The sequence below is a fragment of the Eumetopias jubatus genome, unplaced genomic scaffold (assembly GCF_037043125.1).
Source record: "Eumetopias jubatus isolate StellerSeaLion01/CBP00866 unplaced genomic scaffold, mEumJub1_p1.0 scaffold_12, whole genome shotgun sequence".
NCBI classification, from domain to species: Eukaryota; Metazoa; Chordata; class Mammalia; order Carnivora; family Otariidae; genus Eumetopias; species Eumetopias jubatus.
In genome coordinates, this window is record NW_028274818.1 from 24,927,492 (window position 1) to 24,952,545 (window position 25,054).

Below are 25,054 nucleotides of genomic sequence, written 5' to 3' on the forward strand. Positions count from 1 at the left end.
TGCCTTATGCCATATTTGTGTGCCTTCTGTATGCCCTAATGGACTTTGTGCATAGGTGAGTAGGTCAGCATGCCATGGGCAGGGTGCGGCACAGAGCCCTCCGTTCACATGACAGCACACGGGAAGCACCCAGCCCCGTGCCTTTCCAGAGTTAGCGGTCTACAGGCAGAAGATTCCTGCTCCCGGCCACTCCCACCGCTCCTGTCCTCTCTTCCAGCTGAAACTTTTTATTGATTGGGGGCCTTGTTCTATAACCTGAAGCTTAACCTCAGGGACAGATGCCCTAAAATGCCCACCTCACAGAGTTGTTCAGGAATCAATGAGCCTGCATGAAGTACTCTGTGGACGACACAACACTCTGCAAATGTTCGGCTGTATTACCTTTTTCTTCCCCCTGCTTTTTAAACGATTTATTTATTTATTTATTTATTTTAGAGACAAAGAGCACGTGGGAGCAGGGGAGGGGCAGAGGGAGAGGAAGAGAATCTCACACAGACTTCCCGCTGCGTGCAGAGCCTGACCTGGGGCTCAATCCCCGTGTGTACCATCTTTTAAAAATAGCATACAAGGAAATGGAGAGTGACAGCTACTGAGAGCGGGGATGATGCAAATGGGTCTAAAATTGATTGTGGTACTAGTTGTGCATCTCTGTGGATATGCTAAAAACCGCATGAGTGTTAATGAGTGAATTGTATGGTATGTGAATTCTACCTCAATAAAGCTGCTACTAAAAAAGAATTATAGAAAAAAAAATTGAGGGTTTTCCTACGATGGCCACTATGTTATTCCCCTCCAAATGGTTCTGCCATTCATTCATTCTGTGGGTATTTCTTGATGGTCTTTGATGCACCTGGCCCTGTGCCAAGCATTTGGGATACCGAGTGAAGAAGATAGACGTGGTCCTCATCCTCATGTGCGTGGGATCGTAGACGTCAGATAAGAAATCACACAAAGGGGGAGCCTGGGTGGCTCAGTTGGTTAGACGTCCAACTCTTGATTTTAGCTCAGGTCATGATCTCAGAATCTCAGAATCTTGAGATCAAGCCCTGAGCCTCCTTAAGATTCTCTTTCACCCGCTCTCTCTGCCCCTCCTCTTTCTCTCTCTCTCTCAAAAAATAAAAATAAGTACATAAATTTAAAAAAATCGCACAAAGGTGTGATGAATGCTGTATTCTGGAAGGTTAAAAGGAGTCAGGGAATAGATAGCAGAGGGGCTCATCACGGTCTTTGGTCAGAGAAGCCCCAGCTTCTGTCTGCAGTTAGAGATGTTGATTTCAGTGGCATCCAGAAGCCTTTGGGAGTAAAGTAAGAGGACAAAGCTCCCAAGAGGGAGCCCAGAGGGGCTCCAATATCAGAGGACAGGGGGAGCCTGACCAGGAGACCCCAAAAGCATGGTAAAGACATAGCAGGAATGGGACAGGAGTGCACAGATACCAGGCCTCAAGGAAGATCCATCTAACATGTTGGAGCCCCGAGCTGTCCCCCACCCCACTTTCCTTGGGCAATCAAGATTGCCCCAGCTGGTGTGTTTCCAGGGGATGTCGATGAATTTACTAGATCCAGTTTTCAACATTCCATGCCCAAAACCGTATTTTCAGAGTCTATTAGAAGAGTACACTGTTTTTGCAAAGTCTGAAATACATCCTTTTCTAAAAACAAGAATCCTTTGAAAATGAAGGACATTCCTCTGTACTCATCAGTCTCGTTATGTTTGGAACTTTGTACATTGTTGTACATTTCGTCCGTCTGGGCTAGCCTACCTTGCACACAAATTTTCTTCCACTGTTTTGTGTCTATGTTAGCTCCCCACTTAGATGATCAGCTCCTAAGGAAGTGAAAAATTGGGGATCATGCGATTTATCTATTTACTGAGTTCCTGTTTATGAGGAGCTGCTGCTCAATGATATTTGAGGCAGGTTCTCAAAACAAAAAAACATGTGTTAATGGATAATGGCCAGTCCCTTCTAATGATGACAACACAGTCCTGCTGATCTAGTTCGCTCAACTAATCAATGAGAAACAACTCCTTAAACATAATCAATTGTAATAACTGGTTGGTAATTCTTCACATTTTCTATCGCATCTTATAATTTACAGAATATTTTCATGTAACATCATCAGACAACACCTGTTAAAGTAGCCATTGTTATTTCCAACTTACAGATGAGAAAGCCTGGACTTAGGGAAATTAGTTCATTTGGCAAAGGTTGAGCCAGAAGCAGGAATTAAAGGGGTGTGTTGTCTGTAGAGGATTTTAAAACAATAAAACTAAAGGCAGTCTATTTTTTATTATCACCATGTGCCAGTAATTCTAAATAATGTCAGTGATAAAATACTCCTCCCTGCTGGGCACTGGGAAGCTGGCTTTTTCTATCCTCCAATAGAAACATTAAGAGAGCAAGTGAGCCTCATTTCCAGTCACAGAGATTTCTCTTAGGACTTTGCAAAGTATTTCATGTTTCAAATCCCTGTCCTTGTTAAAATAGATACATTTTCTTTGAGGGTTTTCAGAGCCTTGCAGGATTATGCTTTTCCAGGAGAAAGAACAGTTGCCACAATGTCTAGAAGCTACTCAACCTACTTAACAGAATTTCCTAAAAATCTTCTAGAAGATCAGCATCCGATTCACTCACTCAGCAAAATGCTCTGAGCAGCTCCTCGGAGAGTGATACAGGGCAGGAGCCATGGGTGCGGGTGGAGAGCAAAGAGAGGAAGACAGCTACCCCCGCCAGGCTGCTGAGCTGTGGACAACTTCTTCTGAGGATGAGCTAGAGGAATTTGTCTTAAAGCCAGGACCTGGGTCCTTTTGGAGCACATAACTCACTTGCCCTCCAGGCTTTAGCTGGAGATATCCAGAATTCTCCCATCCAAACTGGGAAGGGCAGCTCTTTGCTCCAAAGTCACAAAGGTTGATTTAGTATTGGAGTCCTAGCTATTTGCCCAGACCTGACGGGTCTCCCGGAACCTAGAATTCTCAATGCTAAAACTGGGACAGTCCCCAGCAAATCAGGATGGTTGGTCATCCTTCCTTCTAGTTGTTAAGATTTCTTAATTATCATTAAGTGTTCATTTAACTGGTGTTAGAATCACCATGGGTCCCAAGATTGGGGCAGAGAAAGCCTGGGCAATATCTTTATTTTAGATATCTATAGGAGCCAGCACCAAGGTGGGCTTGCACATGAGCTCCAGGAGGACCCTAGAGTAGGATTCCTTAGGAGCAGTGTTGCTGACGTTTTGTGAAAGACAATTCTAGTTTGTGGGGGGCGGGGAGTGTCCAGCGCATCGTAAGATGTTTAACAGCATCTATTGGTCTCTACCCAATGTCAGTAACACACACACATCCCCCACCTGATTGGGACATTCAAAAATGTGTCCAGATATTTTCAAATGTCTCCTAGAAGGGGGAGCGAACTTTCTCCCAGCTGAGAGCTACTACCATAGAGAGATGTCTCTTGCTGCTTCACTAAGAATTTGGAGCTGTTGTGCACAAATCAAGGCTGGTGGAGGGGGTGTCCTGGCTTCAGGCTAGGCAGTCACCCCATTTGCCACCATGAAAGTCTAGAGGCTACTCTGCACCCTCCCTGGTCACCGGGGTCCCTCTGTGACAGAGCCACCTAGGCAGGTAACCCCTTATACCAGCTCTTCCCACAGGTGCTACAAGGAATACTTTCTGTCCTATGGGATGCCCATCAGGGAATGAAAGGGAGTTTAAAGAATACCACATGGTCATTCACAGAATACATTACATATTGAAGGCTCTGAGAAGTCTTGCACTAAAGAATCCTGTTTAAATTTTACAACCCAGATTTATGTAGAGGTCAATCTACCCATTAAGATTTAATACCATTGGCTCAATATTCTAGCCATTGGTTCTTTGGAAATTCTGGGGTCCTCCCCTAGATTTCTGAGAATTTCCAGAGGGTTTGTGTTCTCACTTCCAGCTCTGAGGTCAGCCTCCCTCCGACTTGTCCAACTCATTCATATAGCACCTTTTACCACTTCCTTCTTATTTCTGCTCTATGCTGACCAAGATGTGTATTTCAGTCCCCTTTCCCCTTCCCCAAAATACCTGCACCAGGCATTGGTGTGTTCAGCAGGCTTTCCTGAGGTTTGTAGTGGCAGCAGTTTTTTATGTGACTTTAGCCCCTGTTCCCCTCAAAACTTGCTGCATTAACCCCCTAACTCATGATTCTCCCAGCCTCCTCCACACCCCCTCCAAATCATTCTCACTTTACTGTGCAAAACATCTTCACTTTCCCTTCCTTACTTGGTCTTAGACCTTCTTTTGCTTTTTCAAAGCCTTGTTAATGGGTGACTGCATACTGTACCATCCAAACTATGACACTTTTGAGTGAAAGGGGATCTCATAATAATGTCGCTGGGACAGCACTATACACCAGGAAAGTCCCTAGCATACCAGGGCACATGATAAGCATACATCTCTGCCAAAACAAAGGGCTGTCTACTCCTGGACTTGCCCTTGATTGACACAGAAAAGATGGCAGAGGGTTGGAAATATTAGTGCTTCCTCTCTACCACCTCCCCCTCTCCTCTTTCCCCATGAATGGAATGGAGCCACACTATCAACAAGATAGTGTTCTTATTGACGTGAACCTGGCTACCCTCCCTACAGGACAAGCAGTGGCTTCCACCAGCTTTGGTTTTAAGTGAAAATTTCTTTTTCTCCATTGCTCTTTGCTTATTCATCATTTCCCAAACTTATTTGGTCCTAGATTTCATTTAGCTTCTCCATCCCTAATCGATTAATGTCTCCCATAACTAGAAGGACACACTTTGGGGAACTTTGAGCTCAGAGGCAGGGAGGACCGCCTAGAACTCATTTTCTAAAGCTAAGGCAAGGAAGACTGCCTTAGAACTTATTTTCTAAAGCCATTTGGACACAAATTTTGAGTAGATTAATCCAATAATGGCCATTTAAGTCACCTTGGGTGATGAAAGGATTAAGGTGGCATAAAGATCAGGCCTGAGGTTCAGGCATCCCCTGTGAGTGAGGAGAATGCTGGAGATCAACGGAGAAGAGCAACAGGAGTACAGAGAGTGGCACGTACAGCCAGAGGCCTAATCCCTCCCAAACCAGGCTGCTCTGAATGAACATTTGGTGGAATATGCTTTGGGAAATGCTGCTTTGGATTCCTGATTCCCAAACTCAGGTGACTTGTTGCACAAACCTCATCTCCTCATACCGTTTCCCTTCCACGCCAAACACACTCACCTCCTTGTTATTCTTTGACCATGTAATGTATACTTCCACCCCAGGGCCTTTGCATTTGCTATTCCTTCTTCCCAGAATGTCCTTCCCCATTTACCATCACTTCCTTTAGGTCAAGTAATGGTGAGGCCTCCCCTGATCATACAATGCAAAATAGCACCCGCTCCCACCTGGTGTTCCCTACGTTCCACAACTTGCTTTATTTTTCTCCATAGCATATGCTCCCATCTGTGTTGCTCATTTGTTCATTGACTGTGTCCCCCTCCTAGAAGGTAAACTCTGTGAGGACAAGGTTTTGTCTGTTGGGGTCACAGCTAGATTCCCAGAGTCTAGAAAATGGTGATGTTTAATACATGTTTTCAAATGAAGAAAAGGAGGAGAAACCCAATTGTAATTCTAGACATCTTCCAAAGTTCCCACAGAGCTGTCCCTGGTCAGTGGTGACATGTAGCCCACTTCCGCCAGGCACTCCTTCCACACTCCTTTCCCGGGGGGCCCTCCGTGCCTGCAGGCACTCACCAGGCCTTGCTCCCTCAGTAAGAAGCAATTCACATGTCTCTGCTGCCCCTGCCACCTCCTCTCCCCACACCTGCTATACTGCGCAGCGGTTCTGGCAGGCAGACATACAAGGTAGGCAACCATTCATGTCTCCATAGACATGAGCAGGGTGTTAATTCTTGACAAGGCAGAACAAGAGAGACACAATCCAGAAGCTGAGCCCTGAACAGTATGAACCCTCCTCGTCCACCCTAGCTTCAGGAGGGGCAAGAGCCAGAGAAGTCTTCTTAGTTGTCTCAGGAACCTGCTTCTGGGGCTGGGGTGGCTTGGACCAGCATGTCTTTGTCTCTCGTATGCCACTCCTTCCCATTAGAACTGCACTTTGTTTCCAATAAATTAGAAGAAATACCCAGCCATTTACAGTCATTAGAATATGTTTTATGCATTTTTCGAAATAGACACACACACACACACACACACACACACACACACACACACACACACCCCACCCATCTAAAGCACAAGCCAACTCAGGATCCAGCTGGGGCATAGGTCTGACGCTCCACCTGAAGCATCTCGCTGGCTTCCCATCAGTGGAATACAATGGAGGCATATTCCACTCGGTCTGGTGAAGTCTTCCTGGGGCGGTCGAAAGGGGGCACGTTGGCATAGACAGCGAAGTCATCCCCTTTCCAGGGAGCCAGGTTGATCACATTGGAATATATGGCATCAGCATGGCAGGAAAGCTCCTTCAGAGATAGGACCCCAGTTAGAGATAGATATCTAGGCACTAGAGACTTCCGTAGACAATACCAGCTACTGGGTCCCCTGGGGGACTGCAGGTGGAATATTGGGTTTTTGCCAAGCAAACCTTGGATTTCCCTCTATCTTCAAAAACATTTACTTTAGGGCTGTTTTCTCCCTCATCCCCACTACCTCCTATATGGGGTCTACATAGGAAACAGCATGGAATCATGGCAGAGGTGACCAGAAGCTCCTCTAGGTACAGTGACTATTTCCTTACCGAAGTTTTATGGAGAAAGCTGGTCTGGTGCCTCAGTTGTTTCTTAAATAGTCCTAGAAAAATTAATAAATTCAGAGTCAGCTTGAGTGGGCATAGTAACTATCTTGACTCGGTTGGTTGCTGGGCTTAGGTTTGAACTTTGATATGCAAAATTCACTGTATTGAACCCACAAGGGCTCCTGAGAGGAAGCTAAATGCCCAAAATGAGATGGGAGAGTGAGCACTATTGGTACACTTTATAATTTGGGTTACTACTTAGATGAGGTTATGTGGCATCAATATTTCTCTTAGTTGATGCCATAAACCATAAGTATATATGCAGATTGCTTGTATATGGCTTTCAGCATAAAGAATTTGTACCATAAATAAATCTGTTGCTCTATGCAGAGTTTCTGGTAGCTCTAGAGAACAGACACCAGAGCTCACCATTCCTCCCACCCCCCAAGGCTTGCCCCCTAAGAGAGACATCCCCATCTCCACCCTTGTTCCAGGGCCAGCTTGTTCAACTCACTCTCATGTCTCCATTTCTTCAGCATCATGGACAAGAGACCCACCAGGAGCAAGATGAGAGCCACAACACCAACAGAGCCAGAAATGGCGGCAGCTGCAGTGCCTAAGCTGGGGGAAGCAGACAAGAGAAACGAGGATGTCCCAGCTGCTTGGCCGGCATTGGTGACCCTCCAAAGAATTGCCCTGGGGCCTTCCTACTCTTGTAGGAGCTCTTCCATCGCTAGGCTTCCATGTCTTGGGTACCCAACCATTTCCTGCCTCCATTTCGAGCCTCTCTCCTCTGCCCCAACCTCCAGAGCCATGGTCCAACTCACACCAATCCCCACACCCAGGCCAAGCAGACCCTTCCTCCACAATTCCCAATACTACTCGTCCATGGGTCCAGCCCTTCCTTCATCTACCTGTTGAGTTCATCAAGTTTAGCCTCTGGCTCCAAGGTAGTGAAGTTTTCTGCAGAAAGGAAAAGGAAAGGAAATCTGAGAGTAATTTTCACACACATGCTATTGCCTGAATGTTTGTGTCCTGCCAAAATTCATATATGAACTCCTAACCCCCAATGTGATGGTACTAGGAAATGGGGCCCTTGGGAGGGAAGTAGGTCATGAGGGTAGAGCCCTTGTGAATAGGATTAGTGCCCTGATAAAAGAGGCCCCCATAGAGCCCCCTGTCCCCTTCCACCATGTGAGGACACAGGGAGAAATGGTTATTCCTGAACCAGGAAGTAGGCTCTCACCAGACACCGAATGTACTACTGCCTTATCTTGGATCTACCAGCATCTAGAACTATAAGAAACTAATTTCTGTTGTTTATAAGCCACCCAGTCTATGGTCATTTGTCTGAGCAGTCCAAAAGGACTCATAGCACACATGCAAATGAGCTCTACAGGATATCAATGCAATATTAGTTACCATTTATTGGGGACTTGATATCTGCCAGGCACATTCATTATCTTACTTAATCTTCATAAATAGACAATGAGATATGAATAATTGCTAATAAAGAAACCAGTTCAGACAGAGATCAGACTTGCTCAAGGTCCTAGAACTAGTAAATGGCAAGGTTCGGACTTGAACCCACATCTCTCTGACTTCAAATAGTGTGTGTATGCATGTTACACTTTGCTGTCTTTGTGTGGCCATTTCACTCTCAAGTTTTCCCCCTTACAAAGGGTTAAGGGATACCAGATGTGACAGGATGTTCAGAAAAAAGATAACCAGAATGATGCAGATGAGGGGTACCCAGAGAGGGACATGTGGTGGGGTTGGAAGGGGTCAGGACCCTGGAAAGTTGGGCTGATACTGGGTGGAGGTAGCAGGTGTGAGAGCTTGCCCAGACTGAGGGTGGGGGGGGGGGTGCGGTGCTGTTCTCCACAATGTGAAAACATTTCTCCTGCATCAAGGGATGGAGACACCAAGCCCATCCCCTCTCTGTCCCTGGATTCTCAGAGTCAGAAGGAATCTTAAAACATACCTAGTCAAACCCTCCCACTGGGCCCGTGAGAAGCTTCAGGATAAGCCACTTGCCCCACACAAGTGCTGGAGCCATGGAGTTTTGGACTCCAAACCCAAAGCTCTCTTTGTCTGCACTCAAGTCCCTCCCACTTCCTCCCCCCCATAAAGAGGAGCTGCACAATTTGGCCCCTATGGCAGGTAGCACCTCTCCAGACACGCCTCGGGAGCTGGATTGTCAGGCACCCAAATGCAGAGATTGTTGCTCAGGTTGGGTAAAGGGAACATATTGCATCCCTAGGGCGACCTGATACCCACCAATGATAAATAGTATCTAGGAGGGGACCCACCAAGAATCACAGCCTCTTGGGGCACTAAAAGCCAAATAGAATTGCATCAGGCACCTTCATGGTCCACTTCCCCTCTGTCTTTCTTTCTGCCCCCCTTCTGAGTAAGATAGTTGACCTCACCAAGTTTCTCTTTGACAAGCTCCTGCCCACCTTCCGAGTGAGGACTAGGGAGGGGATTTGGAAACCAGATCTTCCCAGTGCCCGTGGCATCAACACCGAAGATGAGGAGCCAAGTCATAGGGCTTGATGTGCAGGGGGATGTGCACATAAGCCTGGAGCAGTGAGAGGAGAGCCTGGGGCACAAGAGGGGGTGGCTGGCTGGGATAGGGCACACTTGTTTATGACAAGGAGGACAGACAGCATGAGGAGGTCCCTCCAGGGTTAGGAAGGCAAGGACATACCTGGGAAGGCAGAGGAGGGTCAGTGGGAATGAGGAGAATGAGCGTGAAGGATAGTCATGAAAGAGCCTGAACTCTAGGGTCCAGTGACTTGGGTCTCAGGGCACTTTCTAACTGCGTGATCTTAGGACAGTCACTTAACCTCTCTGAGCCTCATTTTCTTCATCTGTGAAATGGACATATTAAAAATACCTACTTCACAGAGCTGAGAACTAAGTGGTCAGACTATGATTTAATAGTAAGTAATAGCCACTTGACCTTGGGCTGGTTTTCAGCTGGTCTTACCGGAGCAGAGCAGTGGTGTGGGGTCGTCCAGGAAGGCATTGCTGCTGGCTCTGGCGTTCTGGAACCTACAGTTGGTCCAATTCATTTCTCCAGGAAGTCCACCCAGGCAGTTCCTGTGCCAGGTCCTGAGGGTCGTAGGGCAGGCGGTTTCCTTTAGCTGGAAGCAGAGTTTCTCAGAGGTATTTAGCAGAAGCTGGCAGACACGGAACCCCAGGGAACTGGCCCCTCTCTTCACCTTTCTTATTCCACCACGGAACCTGTGGGGTGGGCCAGGTGTTAGCATCCCACCAGTGGAGGGGAGGTCCTCAAAGAGCATTGCGAGAGCATTTCTCTCCAAAGAAAAGCATCTTCAGATAGTCCTCCCGCAAGCACGTGGCTGGAGTGGACTCTCCAGCCTCTCTCTGTCATGTCACCCTCTGATCTACCTGTATATGAATTTACCTCTATCATTTATTTGGTTTTTGACTACTGTCAGTCTCTCATCGCAAGAACACAAGCTCTGCAAGAACACTTACCTGTTTTCATCAGCCCTCCATCCCCGGTGCCTCCAACAGTGCCTACGCAGCCAATAGCTCCCATATGTATCTGGTGAACGAACAAAGGAAAGCCAAAAACTGCTTTCTAGCACCCCGACCAGGGCCACGCAGCCTCTATCCATCGGAGTCGTGGCGAGCCTCAACCACAGACTTTTGCATCCCTTCGTTGTTGGCAGACCTTTATCCTTTGAAAGGGAAGTTGATTTGAAACAGCCCAAAGTCCCTCTGAACCAACCAAGCCATATGACAAAGCGGTGATGGAGTGTGACAAAGTAGGTGGTAAAGTGGGTAATGTCGATTTTAGAAATAGGGGAGCTGTGCCTACCACACACTGAAAGCGGTGTCCTGGAGGCACCTGCAGGAGGATGTCCTTCCTGGGTGTGGGGTAGAGTCAGGGAGACGCACCCCACCAGGCGCCATTGAAACCACTCACCCTCCGTTCAGGGTGTGAGGCGAGGATAAAGGTATGTTTAAGACCAAATAAAAGAGGATCTGTCCCCTCTGTACCCCCCACCACATCCCCCTAAAAAGATCTGCAGAAGCAGGTAGGAAATCCCCAAATGAACCAAGATCCCAGGCGACGTGGATGAGTCCCTTAGCCTGCTGGACTCAGTATCCCTATTTGTGAAATGGGGCAAGGACGACAAGAATAAGGCACCACTACAAAGATAGCCAGTTCTTGTCACAAATGTCCCCTTCTAGTGTCGCCTAGGCACATGGCCCCTTGCTCTTTGTACATTCCTTCTGATAGTCATACTACTCAAGGACGACTAAGGACTTTTCTTTGGAGAATAGCCTTTCTAAATGTTAGGAATTATTTCATTTTTAATTTTGGAGGGAGGAGGGAACATCATAATCTTTTTAGTTTGGAGCTTCTAAAAGTTTTTGTCTTACTTATTTATTTAGATTAAAAGTTTTTGTTTTATTAGGGAGCATCCATATCATTCAGAATTTAAAAGATACAAAAGGATGGTCTTTGAAAAGTTGCTTTCCCACCCTTCACCCAAGTTAGCTTGTTCCCCCTGCCCTGGAGGCAACCAGCATTTCCAGGTGAGAGTGCACCTTGTATGTCCATAAGCAAACACGCAGACACACACAGACGTACTGACACACACAGACGTACAGACACACACATGCAAAATAGTTTTTTGCCGTCCAGGGGATAGCATGCTATATACATTGTTCTGCCTCTGCTGTGTCACTTGATATATCTTGGAGTTAACTTATTATCAACATGTACAGAACATTCTCTTTCTTTCAGCTGCTGAGTGTTCTATTCCATGGATGCCCACTATTTATTTAACTGGTCTCCTAGTAGTAGACATCGAAATAGTTTCTAATTTTTGCTTTTCAAACAATGGCACAATTATTAAACATGCTCCAACATCATTTTGCACACATATAAATATACGTGTAGAATTGGGGAATGGCTATTAAAGTAGATTTGCAATCCAAATTTTAAGGAGTCAGTGTTACTTTTAAAAAAATCCAAAATGTAGTGTTACCCAATTGACTATCCATATTATTAACCAGATTTCACTCTAGATGGCCTTTGGCTCTTCCCCCAAATCAAAATGCTCCTCAAAGAACAGAGATCTGAGACCACTGAGAATATTCAACGGAACTACCAATGCCTCTCGAGGCTGTCCCCCAAAAGAATCCAAATGCTATCAACATCTGTAGCATCCCCCGAATAAGTGGAGTATTTCCGGGGGCTATTGCCGTGGTGGGGGGATACTCCTCAATGTCACGGATATTTCCAAGTATTTTGAACAAGATTTACCGAGTCATAACCATAGTTTGCTTAAAACCCAGACTATAAGGATGAAAAGAAGATGGCCTTGCCGTCAAGAAACCAATGGTATAAAGTGGCGGGCAGTTCTCAAAGTGTGGCCCAGGGACTCCCTGGGGGTTCCAGAGATCTCAGAGGGTCGGTGAGGTCAAAACTACATCCATAACAGTACTAAGACGCTAGTTGCCTTTTTTATTGTCTTATTTATGAGACACTGAGTCACTCTCAGTCTTTCTCAAGTGTACATAGTACTTTGTATTCAAGTGTACTTTGGAGCTTTCCAAAGGCTACCTGCCGTGTGATAGGGCAACAGACTGAATGCAGAAACAGATCTGAGAATCTAGCTCCCGTTTATCAAGCCAGATATTAATAATGAAATTGGCAAAAATGTAAATCAATGCCTCACTTCTCACTACATTTTTCATGTTTTGGAAAATATGGTTATTTTCCATAAAACTGTTATTTATGTTAGTACAAAATGGTTTTAGTATTATTTTTTAATTAACTTAAATAGTTAAAAAATTTCTTGGTGGGGCGCTTGGGTGGCTCAATCTATTGAGCGTCCATCTGCCTTCGGCTCAGGTCATGATCCCAGGGTCCTGGGATCGAGCCCCGAGTCGGGCTCCCTGCTCAGTGGGGAGCCTGCTTCTCCCTCTCCCTCTGCCTGCTGCTCCCCCCGCTTGTGCTTTCTCTCTCTCTGTGTCAAATAAATAAATAAAATCTTTAAAAAAAAGTTCTTGGTTTTCATCTCTAAAATGGTAAATATAAATAGATATAACCTGCATAAACAATAGCTCTTTGGGTTCCTTAATAATGTTTAAGAGTGTAAAGGGACCCTGAAACCAAAAAGTTTGAGAACTTCTGGTCTAGGGACTCATGGTGTTCCTTCCCCAGAGAGTGGGAGAGGGGTATTTCTGCAAGGGGTGCAAACCACAAGCCACAGGAGAAACAGACATGGCCATTCCCAAATGGCAGTATACGTCAAGGACAGAATCTTTTGGAAGAGAAAATTCTGCAGGGCCTCCTGGCTAGCAATGCAGCCGTTGTGTAGACTGCCCGGCCAGAGCGGGGAGAGCCCAGGGGGGTTCTGAAGGTGGGGGAAACATGGCTCTGAAGTCGGGGAAGCCTGGAGAGGAAGAAGAAGCACATGCCAGGCTAAGCTGCTGACCGCCTCCCACTGAAATTCCCAGGGTCACCTGCCCTGCCCCGAACCCTTCCTCGCTGGCTGCTCCTGCCTGACATTCCGAGGCAGTGTTTCATTCCCTTAGTCAACAGGCAAATTCACTCCAAAACAACTCCGAGTGTCATTCGAGCTGACACAAATGTATAAATGAATTTATGGTTATTTAGATAGATTAGAGGTTGCACTTTTATTAATAAAACAATGGCAGGAGTGGGGTGGTTGAGTGGGAGGGAATGGGCGCGGAGTAATATAGGAGACCAAAAAATATTCCATAAATAAACCATGAGAGCCATGGGCGGACTCAAGGTAGCAGAGTGCCACCAACAGAAGGACTTAATCAAGCTAATTCCGGGCAGAGTTAGGGAGGAATTGGACATGGCCCTGGCTCGAAGAGTGCGATCCCAGCTCCCCCTCCCACCCCAAGGAAGACAGCCAGTGACCCCAACAGCTGCTGTAACCAAAGGCAGGTGTGGGGACGGTGTTGAAAACGATGTACAAACAAAGAGCTCTTGGATCAGAGAGGAAGGACAGTTTGCTTCCAGCTTGGGTGACAAGGCAAGGTTGGTGTGGGGCTGGGGGAGGTGGCGTTTGTGCTGGTGCTGGACAACGGGAAGATAACTGGGCAGTGCTGGGACCACGGACAGGCCAGGGTGCTGCGAGCAAAGTCCGGCCACTGGAACGTGCTGTCACGTTTCCCTCAGTGAATATCTGAAATCACTGAAAACAAAAGGTCCGCCGGACACCTGAGGAGGAAGGGAAGCTGTCGCCTAGGACAGTGGAAGGAAGGAAGGACAGAACCTGGGAGGATGGGGTACAGGAAAGACCGTTCACAATCTTGACTTCAAGAGCCCTGCGCGGACCGAGGTCATGTCTGATTTGATTTATCTACCCAGAGGGGAGGCCAGTGCCTGGAATGGAGCAGGCCCAGGTAAGTGCTTGAGGAAGGGATGGAAGGTTGGACACATTCCTTTTCTCCAGGCTGGCCACCGATGGACGTTTTGCTGTCATCAAGCGGGGTCAGCAGAACGGACGAGGGCCAGAAGGAAGGAAGATATTTAAGCAAGCTTCCTCCTGGCTTCCTCTGAAGTAAATATTCTCACCATATCTGGGACTTTAACTGTTTTTTTCTGGTTGTTTTTGCAAAATTTCATTTCTCAGAATAGAAACCCTCTGTGCTCTTGAGGTTTGTGACAAGGCCATTATTGGTTGGAGGTTGCTTTAAAGACCATCTTTAGGCTTTCAGTTTGCCCAGTGGCTTATTCAAAAGCCTCAAACAATTGCCTTAACATTCACTTCCTAAGAAAATCAGGATGTCAGCCTCTTGGTTGATATTACTTACTCTCATTTGTAGATGGGGTGACTAAGGATTCCTAGGGAGTGGTGAGTGAATTGCCCAAGGTCACAGCAAACAGCGTGACCTTCATCCAAACACAGGTCTGACTATCATGTAGCCTCTCCTGCGTTTCTTACACAGGTTGTTTTTATGCTTGTAGGAGCGTTCTATTACCTGTAATGGCCACATAAACATCTAGAGTAGTGAAGGGCGGTTGTTCAGGTTGTGTATTACTCAAGGGCATGGCATCTAAGAGAACTACCCACATCATAAACATCATTATCATTTTGAATTTTTTCACATTTTTATTTAACTGCTGACTCCCACGGTAGGTGGTTTATATATTTTTTTAAGATTTATTTATTTACTTGAGATAGAGAGAGCACAGGGGAAGAGGCAGAGGGAGAGGGAGAGAGAACGCCAACCAGACTCCGCATTGAGCACAGAGCCCGATGCCGCAATCGATCTCATGACCCTGAGATCACGACCTGAGCAGAAACCAAGAATCCGCCGCTCAACCGACTGCGCCACCCAGGCGTCCCAGGTGGTTTATATTCTTATTAATTTTCTGGCAGATAACAACAACAAAAAATGTTTTATCTAACCAAATCCATTTATTATGATAAGTTTCTGACACACAGAAATAAAAAGACTTTTTCTAACAGTGTTGACATTTACTTGCTTCACAAGGTGAAGCAGAATGAGTTGATAAAGAACTCACTGATTTAAGACATCTACATTAAATAATGCTTCGGAACAAGGAGCTGCTTTTCCAACTGCTGTTTTGATTTTTATCTAAATTAAAAAAAAAATCCTCTATTAGTATTGGTGTATCGGGTAAATTTGAAATTTTGCACTAAAATTCATATGGCTGTCTGAATGGTGGCTCAGAGCTCCGAATGATAATCTATCAGATTTGCATTATGCCATAACTCACGTTTGTAGCAATTAATGCTCATTTACCATTATGTCTCCATAAAATAATTACTTTAATTATTATTTTTAATATTTCATTTCTTTTTAACATTAGCATCTTGATTTTTAATATTAATTATTATTTTAATTTTAATTATCATACATTAGAGGTGTCTATATAATGGACTGTGAATTAAACCACAGCTATTGTTTATGCGTAGTTAAAGGAAATTTCTTCAAGACAAAAATTAACTGCAGTTAAATTTCACAGCCTGCTACATACTATTTTTTAAAGTTACAAATACCAAAATAAAATACTAGGTTCATATGCTGCTTCTCCTAAGATACTGGAGTGAAAAAAAAAGGTATTGAATGATAACAACAGAAAATGAAAAACTACCTATAGAAGAAATGAAATTATTTGAATTGTTGAATAAATATGGGAAGAAAGGGGTGAAAGTCCAAAAAAATAACAATAAAAGAGCACAATGCCATTGGTTACGTGAATCTGTCACAGAAATGTGAACAGGCTGTGAATTTACCTTTTAGTGCCATTGTCAACCATAACTGATGGATTGCAAGAAAAATTAGGAAAAAATACAAAGAACCCAAACACATAACACAGAGTTTGGAAAATGAATCTAAAGAAATAGTAGTCTCTTGACATTGATGCCAACTTCTCCAAAATAGAAAATTCTAGAAAAAAGAAAGAGGAGACTCATCTTAACCATGAATCCTAAGACTACCCATGTCTTGTGATCCTTGCACGCTGCCTTATTACCCAGTCTCCGGCACTGAACCCATATCAAGATATGTCTGGACAAAGACATGCAAATGGCCAGTTGCATACATCTATAAAAGAAGTTCTAGTTCAGTCATAAGCAAAGCAGTTAAATTAAAACAATTTAAAACTATTTTTTTTAAAGAAGGAAAATGCTCAGTCCTAGTAAATGCTCTAGGAATGGACACTCTGGCAGGAAGTCAGTTGTTAGAATCTCTTTGAAGGGAAATTCAGTGGTGTGTATCAAAAGGCCCTGCAGATGACCCTACTTCTTTGGCCCAGCAACTTCACTTAGAGGAATTTATCCTGAGGAAAGAGCCAAGGATGTGGATTGTTAAAAAGAAAACCACAGACCCAAAATAGTGTCCTTAGGCCAAGTCACCAAAATGGGACTTAAAGCCTACTCTAACTGCAGTTTCAACCTCCCCCAGAAATCTGGTCTTAACAGGTCAGAGTTTTCTGGTCGGGACCAGTAAGGCAATCTGTCACATAGGCTCTCTCCATCCCCAAAGGAAGATCAACTAATCTACTTATTAATACCCTTTTGTCCCCAAATGAAAGTGACCGCTCCTAAAATCATTTTTTTTTCTATTTATGACTTCCTTGTCCTGCCTTTAAAAACCTTTCCTTATAGGGCACCTGGGTGGCTCAGTTGGTTAAGCAACTGCCTTCGGCTCGGGTCATGATCCTGGAGTCCTGGGATCGAGTCCCACTTCGGGCTCCCCGCTCAGCGGGGAGTCTGCTTCTCCCTCTGACCCGCTTCCCTCTCGTGCTCTCTCTCTCTCATTCTCTCTCTCTCTCGAATAAATAAAATCTTAGAAAAAAAAAAACCTTTCCTTATCTGTAGCCCTTTGGAGCTCCCCTTTACTTGCTAGATGGGCTGTTGCCCAGTTTATGAATCATTGAATAAGGCGAATTAGATCTTCAAATTTACTCAGTCCACTTGTGTGTGTATGTGTGTGAGGGGGGGGGAAGGGAGAGAGAGCAAGAGGGAGGGACAGAGGGAGAAGGAGACAATCTCATGCAGGCTCCACACCTCTTCCCCACGCAGGACACGATCCCACGACCCTGAGATCATGATCTGAACCGAAATCAGGAATCGGACGCTTAACCAACTGAGCCACCCAGGCACCTCTTGAATTTTGTTTTCTAACAGCATGCTAGCATTTGGGGGTGAGACTATGACTGCTAAGTGATTTGCAATAAGAGCAGTTGTGAAACATCTTTAATATGGAGAAATGGCAGATTGTAGGACATCCATTTGTAGGAAATGTAGGAAATAACATTTAACCATTAAAGTGATCTATGAAAACACATTTATTGACGGAGGAAGATGCTCACACCCTATTGTCAAGTCAATAAAAGACAAATAACACAACAGAATGTGAAATATGCTCCATTAAAATAAATATGCCAGACGCACGTGTGTCCGTATATGCGTGCACTGTGTATCCTTTTTCCCCCACTTGGCCATATATTATTGCCATCATTCCACATCCACATCAGGAAAAGGTAAATACCCAAATGTTGGTAATAATTATCTCGGGGTGGTGAGACTCCTGGTGAGTTTCATATTCTTCTTTATTACTTCTCCGGGTTTTCCAATCCTTCTGCAGTGAGCATTTACCGTGTTCAAAGACAGTGAGAAAGAGGAGAGGCGAAAAAAGAGAATGAGGGAGGGTAGGGTGGGGAGAGAGCTGGCCTCCCCCCTCAGGCTGGAGAAGAAGGGGCAGTGGTCCTCAAAGAAAGGAAGGAGTCAGGATAAGGAGAGCCAGCCAGCATGAGGGGCCTGAGTCGGGAACCCTAAGAGGCCAGTTCTGACGCAACAGAAGCGTTGGAAAGTGAAGATCGTTTTTAACAAGAAGTGTTCAGAGGCGAATGGAATTGCCAAAAGCAGCCTGGGCATAATTGAAGCTGCCTGTGAACCCACCGCCTGGAGGGGAAAAAAAAAAAATTCTCATGAAGGTCAAGGTTCTATCTACAACCCCTAGGTTTCCCCTTCTGTTTACAGAGCATCTCCCCTTCCTGCCTCTGACGAAGCCCAGAATGTACCTGCCGCTCTGACCTTTTTCTAGTACCGCCTATTTTTCATGTAGGTCAGTGAAGCAGCTTTGCAATGAACCTGGGTTGTTGGTTGTTTTTGTTTGTTTGTTTGTTTTGCCGTGAATCGATTTTGATATGTGATGAGCAAGGGTTGGACTATCTCCACGTTCCTGAGATCCTATTTTAAAACACATTTCAGTAAATGTCACCTTAATCTGGTGTACCCAGTGCCTGAGCCTCTTTGGAGTCACTTTGTATTGAGCTCATTTTGAAATTCAAAGCCACCTGCAGAGTAGATGTGAAATATTTGTCGTAAAGTAAGAAGATCACTGTGAAAGAGAGAGTAGGAGAGCATGGCTGGCAGCTGGGGAGAATCTGCTGCCTGGAGTGAGGATTGCCCCTTCTCTGTCTCCTTCCAGGTCCTCCCGCCCCCACCCTCCAGTCTGACCCACCCCTCCATCACCCGCCAGACGAGCCAGCCAGTTTTCCTCAGTCTTTTTCTATTTGTGCCACTAGTAGGAAGGACTTGCTGGATTGCCCAGAGGCAGGAGGAGCATCCGAACTTGTCCCTCTGAAGCCTTCCAACCATGCCCAGAAAGCACCAACCATCACCCTCACCAGAACTGTGCTCCTTCCAGCCACCCTTCTCCCTTCCCTCTCTCATCTCCATCCCCACCCAGGGTACCCCAGGCAGCACTGCCAAGCCGGTTCTGTCAGGATCTCAAGACTTGCATCTAAACAGAGATGTCACTTTGTCCCGCTGAATGAACATGAGCGCACCTCACTCCCTTCTGTGGTTTAGAGGATGCAGGGCGCTTCCAGAAGCCTTAGGAACCAGCAAGAGCCCTGAGAATGGCAAATCAGCAAAGGGCTGGCTCCTCACCGCAACCTGTTCATTCAGCATCTATTGAGTGCCTACTGAGTGCTCCCTAACTTGGAAGGCTCTTGACCCAGTTAAAAGCACACATAAATTTCCCTCGGCAGTTTCTGAACGTGCCACACTGTAGCCTGGGATAATGACATGTCTTAATAGCCATGTTAATAGTAAGCCTTGTCATTTTTCCTTAGGGTTTTTTTTTTTTTTGAGAGGTAGTCTGAAGGTTATAGTCTTTTAGGGGTACAGAGATAACGAGCTTTAGCAAAGCAGAACAGCATCATTGCCTTTTTCTTCCCATCAGAGCTGCTGCCTGCAAGGTTAGCTTGACCTACAGTTTCTTTTCTTACGGATTTTCACAGAAAAAAAAAATTTAATTTGAAGGTAACATGTATCTTGATGATCTCTGTTGTTGACATGTTAAAAGATCTTTTTTTAAAAATATTTTATTTATTTATTTATTTGAAAGAGAGAGAGAGCACAAGTGGGGAGGAGGGGCAGAGGGAGAGGGAGAAGCAGACTCCCCGCTAAGCAGGGAGCACAATAAGGGGCTCAATCCCAGGACCCTCGGATCATGACCTGAGCCAAAGGCAAACACTTAACTGACTGAGCCACCCAGGTACACCAACATGTTGAAAAATCTTCAAAAGAGCTTGTTTTCCAGAAGTAACTTAGCAGGACTTTTGTTCATATGAAATGTTTCCTTCCTTTTATTTGCAGCTACACAGTTTTGAGCAAGTATCTTTGATTAGTTAGTAGTCACAGAATGTGTTGAACGACAGGAACTTGCTGCTAATAAGCACACTCATGAAAGAAACAGGTTTTCAAAACCCCAAATAGCCAAAGCAATCTTGAGAAAGAAGAATGAAGCTGAAGGTATCACAATGCCAAACTTCAAGATACACTACCAAGCTGTAGTAATCAAAACAGTATGGGACTGGCACAAAAGTAGACAATGGAACAGAATGCGGAGTCCAGGAATAAACCAATGCTCACATGGTCAGTTACTCTATGACAAAGGAGGCAAGAATATACAATGGGGAAATTCTCTTCCTTAACAAGTGGTGTTGGAAAACTGGACAGCAACATGCAAAAGAATGAAACTGGACCACTTTCTTACACCACACACAAAAATAAACTCAAAATGGATTAAAGACCTAAATGGAGACCTGAAACCACAAGACTCCTAGAAGAAAACATAGGCAATAATTTCTTTGACATCAGTTATAGGAACATTTTTCTAGATATGTCTCTTTGGACAAGGAAAACAAAAGCAAAAATAAACTATTGGGACTATACCCAAAATTAAAAGCTTTTGCACAGCAAAGACAACCCACTGAAGAGGAAGATATTTGCAAATGATATATCTGATAAGGGACTAACATCTAAAGTATATAAAGAACTTATACAACTCAACAGCAAGGAAAGAAAGAAAGAAAGAAAGAAAGAAAGAAAGAAAGAAAGAAAGAAAGAAAGAAAGAAAGAAAGAGAAAGAAATATAGAAGAAATAAAGGAAGAAAGGAAGGAAGAAAGAAAGAAAGAAAAAGAAAGAATCTGATTAAAAATGGGCAGAGGACTTGAATAGACATTTTTCCAAAGGAAATATACGGATGGCCAACAGACATGTGAAAAGAGGCGTAACATCACTCATCATCAGGGAAATGCAAATCAAAACCACAATGAGATACCACCTCACACTTGTCGGAATGGCTAGAATCAAAACTACAAGAAACAGCAAGTGTTGGCAAGGATGTGGCAAAAAAGGAACCCTCGTGCACTCTTGGTGGGAAAGCAAACTGGGGCAGCCACTGCAGAAAACAGTATGGAGGTTCCTCAAAAAGTTAAAACTAGAAATATCATATAATTGAGTAATTCCACTACTGGGTATTTGTCCAAAGAAAATGAAAACAGTATATGAAAAAGATAAATGCACCCCTTTATTTATTGCAGGATTCACAGTAGCAAAGATATGGAAGCAAGCCAAGTGTCCACCACGGATGAAGGGCTAAAGAAGAGGGGTTATATAAATATAATGGAATACTACTCAGCCATAAAAAATGAGATCTTGCCATTTGCAAAAACATGGATGGACCCAGAGGGTATAAAGTTAAGTAAAATAAGTCAGACGGAGAAAAACAAATACCATATGATTTCACTCATATGTGGAATTTAAGAAACAAAGCAAAGGAACAAAAAAAAAAGAGATAAACAAAAAAAAATAGATTCTTAAACACAGAGAACAAACTGGTGGTTGTCAAAGGGAAAGTGGGTGGGGGGATGGGTGAAATAGGTGAAGGGGATTAAGAGGTACAAACTTGCAGTTACAAAATAAGTCACAGAGATGAAAAGTACAACATAGGAACTATAGTCAATAAGATTGTTGTAATATTGTTTGCTGACAGATGGTGACTCCATTTAGCATGGAGTAATGCATAGAATTGTTGAATCATTATGTTGTACACCTGAAACTAATATAACTGTATATCAATTACACTTCCATAGAAAACATTCTATATCAGATGATAATATTCCTCAAACGTGAGAATAAAATAAATGTATTTTCAGTTAAATAAAAGCTGACAGAACTCATCGCCTGAAATGTAAGGGAAATGATATAAGATAGAATTCAGTAAAAACGGGCCGACCAAGAATGTTACAGAGTGTGTATGTAACTAGAAACACAACTTCAAAATAATGCCAAATGCTCAATATCATACAGACCATTATCTCATAAAATTCAATTAATGAAGAAATTAATAACAACAAAAAAGAAACAAGATTTCAAAACCTTACTAACTGTTCCGCCTGTCCCTTTCCCCACCACGCCTTTGAGCCCAGAACCAAGTTTCGAAGGGATTTAGATTAAGGGTATATTCCCTGACCCATTTCTTTTAACATCAGGCCTCAAAAACTGACAGCGAATTAATGTATGGCTCTGCCCAGTTAGAGAGATAAAAATCACCCTTCACCTGAAATCCATTTGGAAGAACTAACTACTGCAGGACACTTAGATTTACCCTCCAGAGCCTGGCGACAAGAAATGGCAAACCATCTGGAAAATGAATCTTCATAGGCCTTGTCCGCAGCAGTCCGTGCTCATTGGATAAAGAGGTTTGCGCTGGGCCTGAGCTGGGGAGTGGGGAGCTTTGGGAGCTTAACGGCCTATAGTGGACCGATCAGAGGTACAGCCAGGAGAACCCCGGGACTTGGCTTGCTCTTTACATTCAGCTTCAGCAAGGGGACAGGCTGTCAGAGTCCTAAAAAGAGCACTCCTCCAGGGCATCCCAGCTCTGATGTCACTCTTCTAAAACGGTTTTTCAGGGAGGATTAATAAGCAGGCTTGTGAAGAGCCTTGGTATTCCCCTCCCATCTGCTAAACAGATAATGAGGATTTCTAGTCATTAGAGCAATTATACCAGATCGAAATTTCCAAGGCATGCAGCAGTATGTACAAAATGGCTCTGGAAAACACTAACTGCATAGTGGTCGTCAAAAGCCCCCTGATCCTTGAAAATGAACTTGAGGTTTCCTGCCCACCTACGCAACATGGACTCCCTTATCTGGAATTTGGTTTCCAGCAATCAACAGAAATCTTGGCATAAGGAAAGAACAGGTTCTCAGAGTGTTAAAAAAAAAAAAAATCTTAATTTAGAACAAAATTCCTCAACTCTAGGTATAACCCATTAGGGATTAAGCAACAAGAGCAGCCTCATTCAGTTTCTCCAGCCAGCAGGTTCGGAGTCACAAGTGGTAAAGGTCCTCTTTGTTTTCAGAGGTGGAAGCTATGCATCCTAGGCCACTTAGTTACACTGGGGCCATGCCAGGACTAGAACGTTCCCAGGTGTTCCGAGAACAAGCCCTGGGCTTGTTCCTTGCACAGTCTAGAAATCGGTGATAAAAAATAAATCATCCAGGGTCTCCCTAATGACTTCCTTTCATGTGCAGGCATAACAGGACCTACAAGTAAGTGGGGGATCCCCTGTGGACTCTATTTCAAATATAAGAAAATGAAGCCACGTGCTAGGAGTGGGGGGGAAACCTGCCTTCTGGGCCAGGCACATCAGGTTTTGGGTCCTGACACTGTGCTTCTTTCTAGGCGGGCGATCTTGAGCCAGTTATCAGAGCTCTCTGAGCCTCAGTTTCTTTATCTGAAAAAATAAATAATGCCTACCTCGCAGAGCTGTCATGAAAATAAAGTTAAAGGAGAAAACATTTATGAAACTGGTGCTTAATAAAAGTTAGTCCCCCTCCTACTTGCTGCCACCCGAATTCCTTTATCCGAGAACAAAGGGTATGATTATAGATTACATGGTATGAGCAATGCATTTGCTAAGATGTAATCAGTGATTCAACGTGTATTAAATACACAAGAGCTCTTACTCTGGCCAATTAAAGATTCTGAGGCCTTTATATGCCCAGGACAAAGGGCATCTCTAGTCTGATCAGAGAGCTGAGGAAAGAGAGAAGGGGTAGGACCAAAGTCAGGGCAATAGAGACCGGACATGTCCAAGAGAAATGTAACACAAGTCACACATGAATTCAAAGTGTTGTAGTAGCCACATTTTAAAAAGCAAAAAGAAATAGTGGACGTTAATCTTAATAATATATTTTATTTAACCCAATATATCCAATAAATGGTTATTTCAACCTGTACTGATATAAAAAAATTTTTTTTAAGATTTTTTATTTATTTGACACAGAGAGACACAGCGAGAGAGGGAACACAAGCAGGAGTGGGAGAGGGAGAAGCAGGCTTCCCGCGGAGCAGGGAGCCCGATGTGGGGCTCGATCTGAGGGCCCTGGGATCATGACCTGAGCCAAAGGCAGATGCTTAACTGACTGAGCCACCCAGGTGCCCTTGATATAAAAATTATTGGGATATTTTTTGTTCTCTTTTCCTATCAAGTCCTCGAGATCAGTATGCATTTCACACCTGCAACACCTCTCAGCTCGGACTAGCCACATTGCAGGTAGTCACTGTATTGGACCAGGCAGGTGTTGACAAATCCCCGTGGGCCCACCATTGTGCTGGGATTTGGAGGACCAAAATGTCTAGACCAGGGCATGACTGCTACACTCAAGGTGCTCACTGTCTACTTTGGGATCTAGGACGGGTGGACACATACGTCTGTCTGTCCCAACAATACACATTTGCCTGTAGGCTCCCCAACGGCTCACCATAAAGCTCCAAGCCGGCAGCTCCAACCTTCTGCTATGAGCCTTTCGACGCACCCCAACCAAAAGGACAAAATTCCTCTCCATTATCTGCGTACACAGTTGTCAACTTATGCATCCAATGAGGGGATTAAGGGTGTATCACGGCACCCTAGGGACCGCTGTAAGGAAAGGTGGGCACCTTGCTCTCATCCCTTTAAGCCACCGAGTGTCGACTCTACAGCAGGCTTGCCTGGATTCCAGACAAGCTGGAAAGAAACTGAAAGCGAACTCTTAAGGCTCCCCGGAGCCACTTACCGGACACCTGGAGGTGCAGCATCAGCAGCGGGAAGAGCCTTCCGTCTTGCAGAGGCAGCTGCCTTCACCGTGGCTGCTCTCCGCCCTACCCCATCCTCCTGCCCTGGCCCCTCCCTGGAAAGCCTCTTCATTTCCTCCACTGCCTGTCTGGGCCCGGAGGGAGACTCACACCCCCGGAATCAGAAGCCAACGGCTGATGCAGCTTGCAGAGCAATCTTCATGCTGTGCAGGTGTGGGCCCCAGCAAAACCACAAACTGAGATTTGCTTTAGATTCCCTAGCATTTTTTTGGAAACACTATCTCCCCTTCCACATCTCCACCCCGCCCACACCCTAAGGTCCTTCTTTATTCCTACTGAGACCGGGCGTCTGGCTGGCTCAG

The 25,054-nt window shown here is 44.7% G+C and overlaps 1 protein-coding gene across 5 annotated transcripts; it reads right to left on the reverse strand.

The window, feature by feature from the left end:
* LOC114221942 (uncharacterized) lies at window positions 1–24,781 on the reverse strand. 5 transcript variants are annotated; one of them, XM_028120220.2, is made up of 7 exons: window positions 24,674–24,779; window positions 10,260–10,329; window positions 9,745–10,001; window positions 7,664–7,712; window positions 7,264–7,370; window positions 6,753–6,805; window positions 1–6,477 (listed from the first exon to the last, which is right to left on the reverse strand). In XM_028120220.2, exons 1-7 carry the CDS (start codon window positions 24,693–24,695, stop codon window positions 6,319–6,321), a joined length of 717 nt encoding a protein of 238 aa, XP_027976021.1. In that variant the 5' UTR covers window positions 24,696–24,779; the 3' UTR covers window positions 1–6,318. The 5 variants fall into 5 exon arrangements, with proteins under 5 accessions (XP_027976021.1, XP_027976020.2, XP_087873502.1 ...); XM_028120219.2 differs by lacking the exon at window positions 10,260–10,329 and having other exon boundaries at window positions 24,674–24,781; XM_088017376.1 differs by lacking the exon at window positions 10,260–10,329 and having other exon boundaries at window positions 9,745–9,901; window positions 24,674–24,762.
* Window positions 24,782–25,054: the final 273 nt, after the last annotated feature.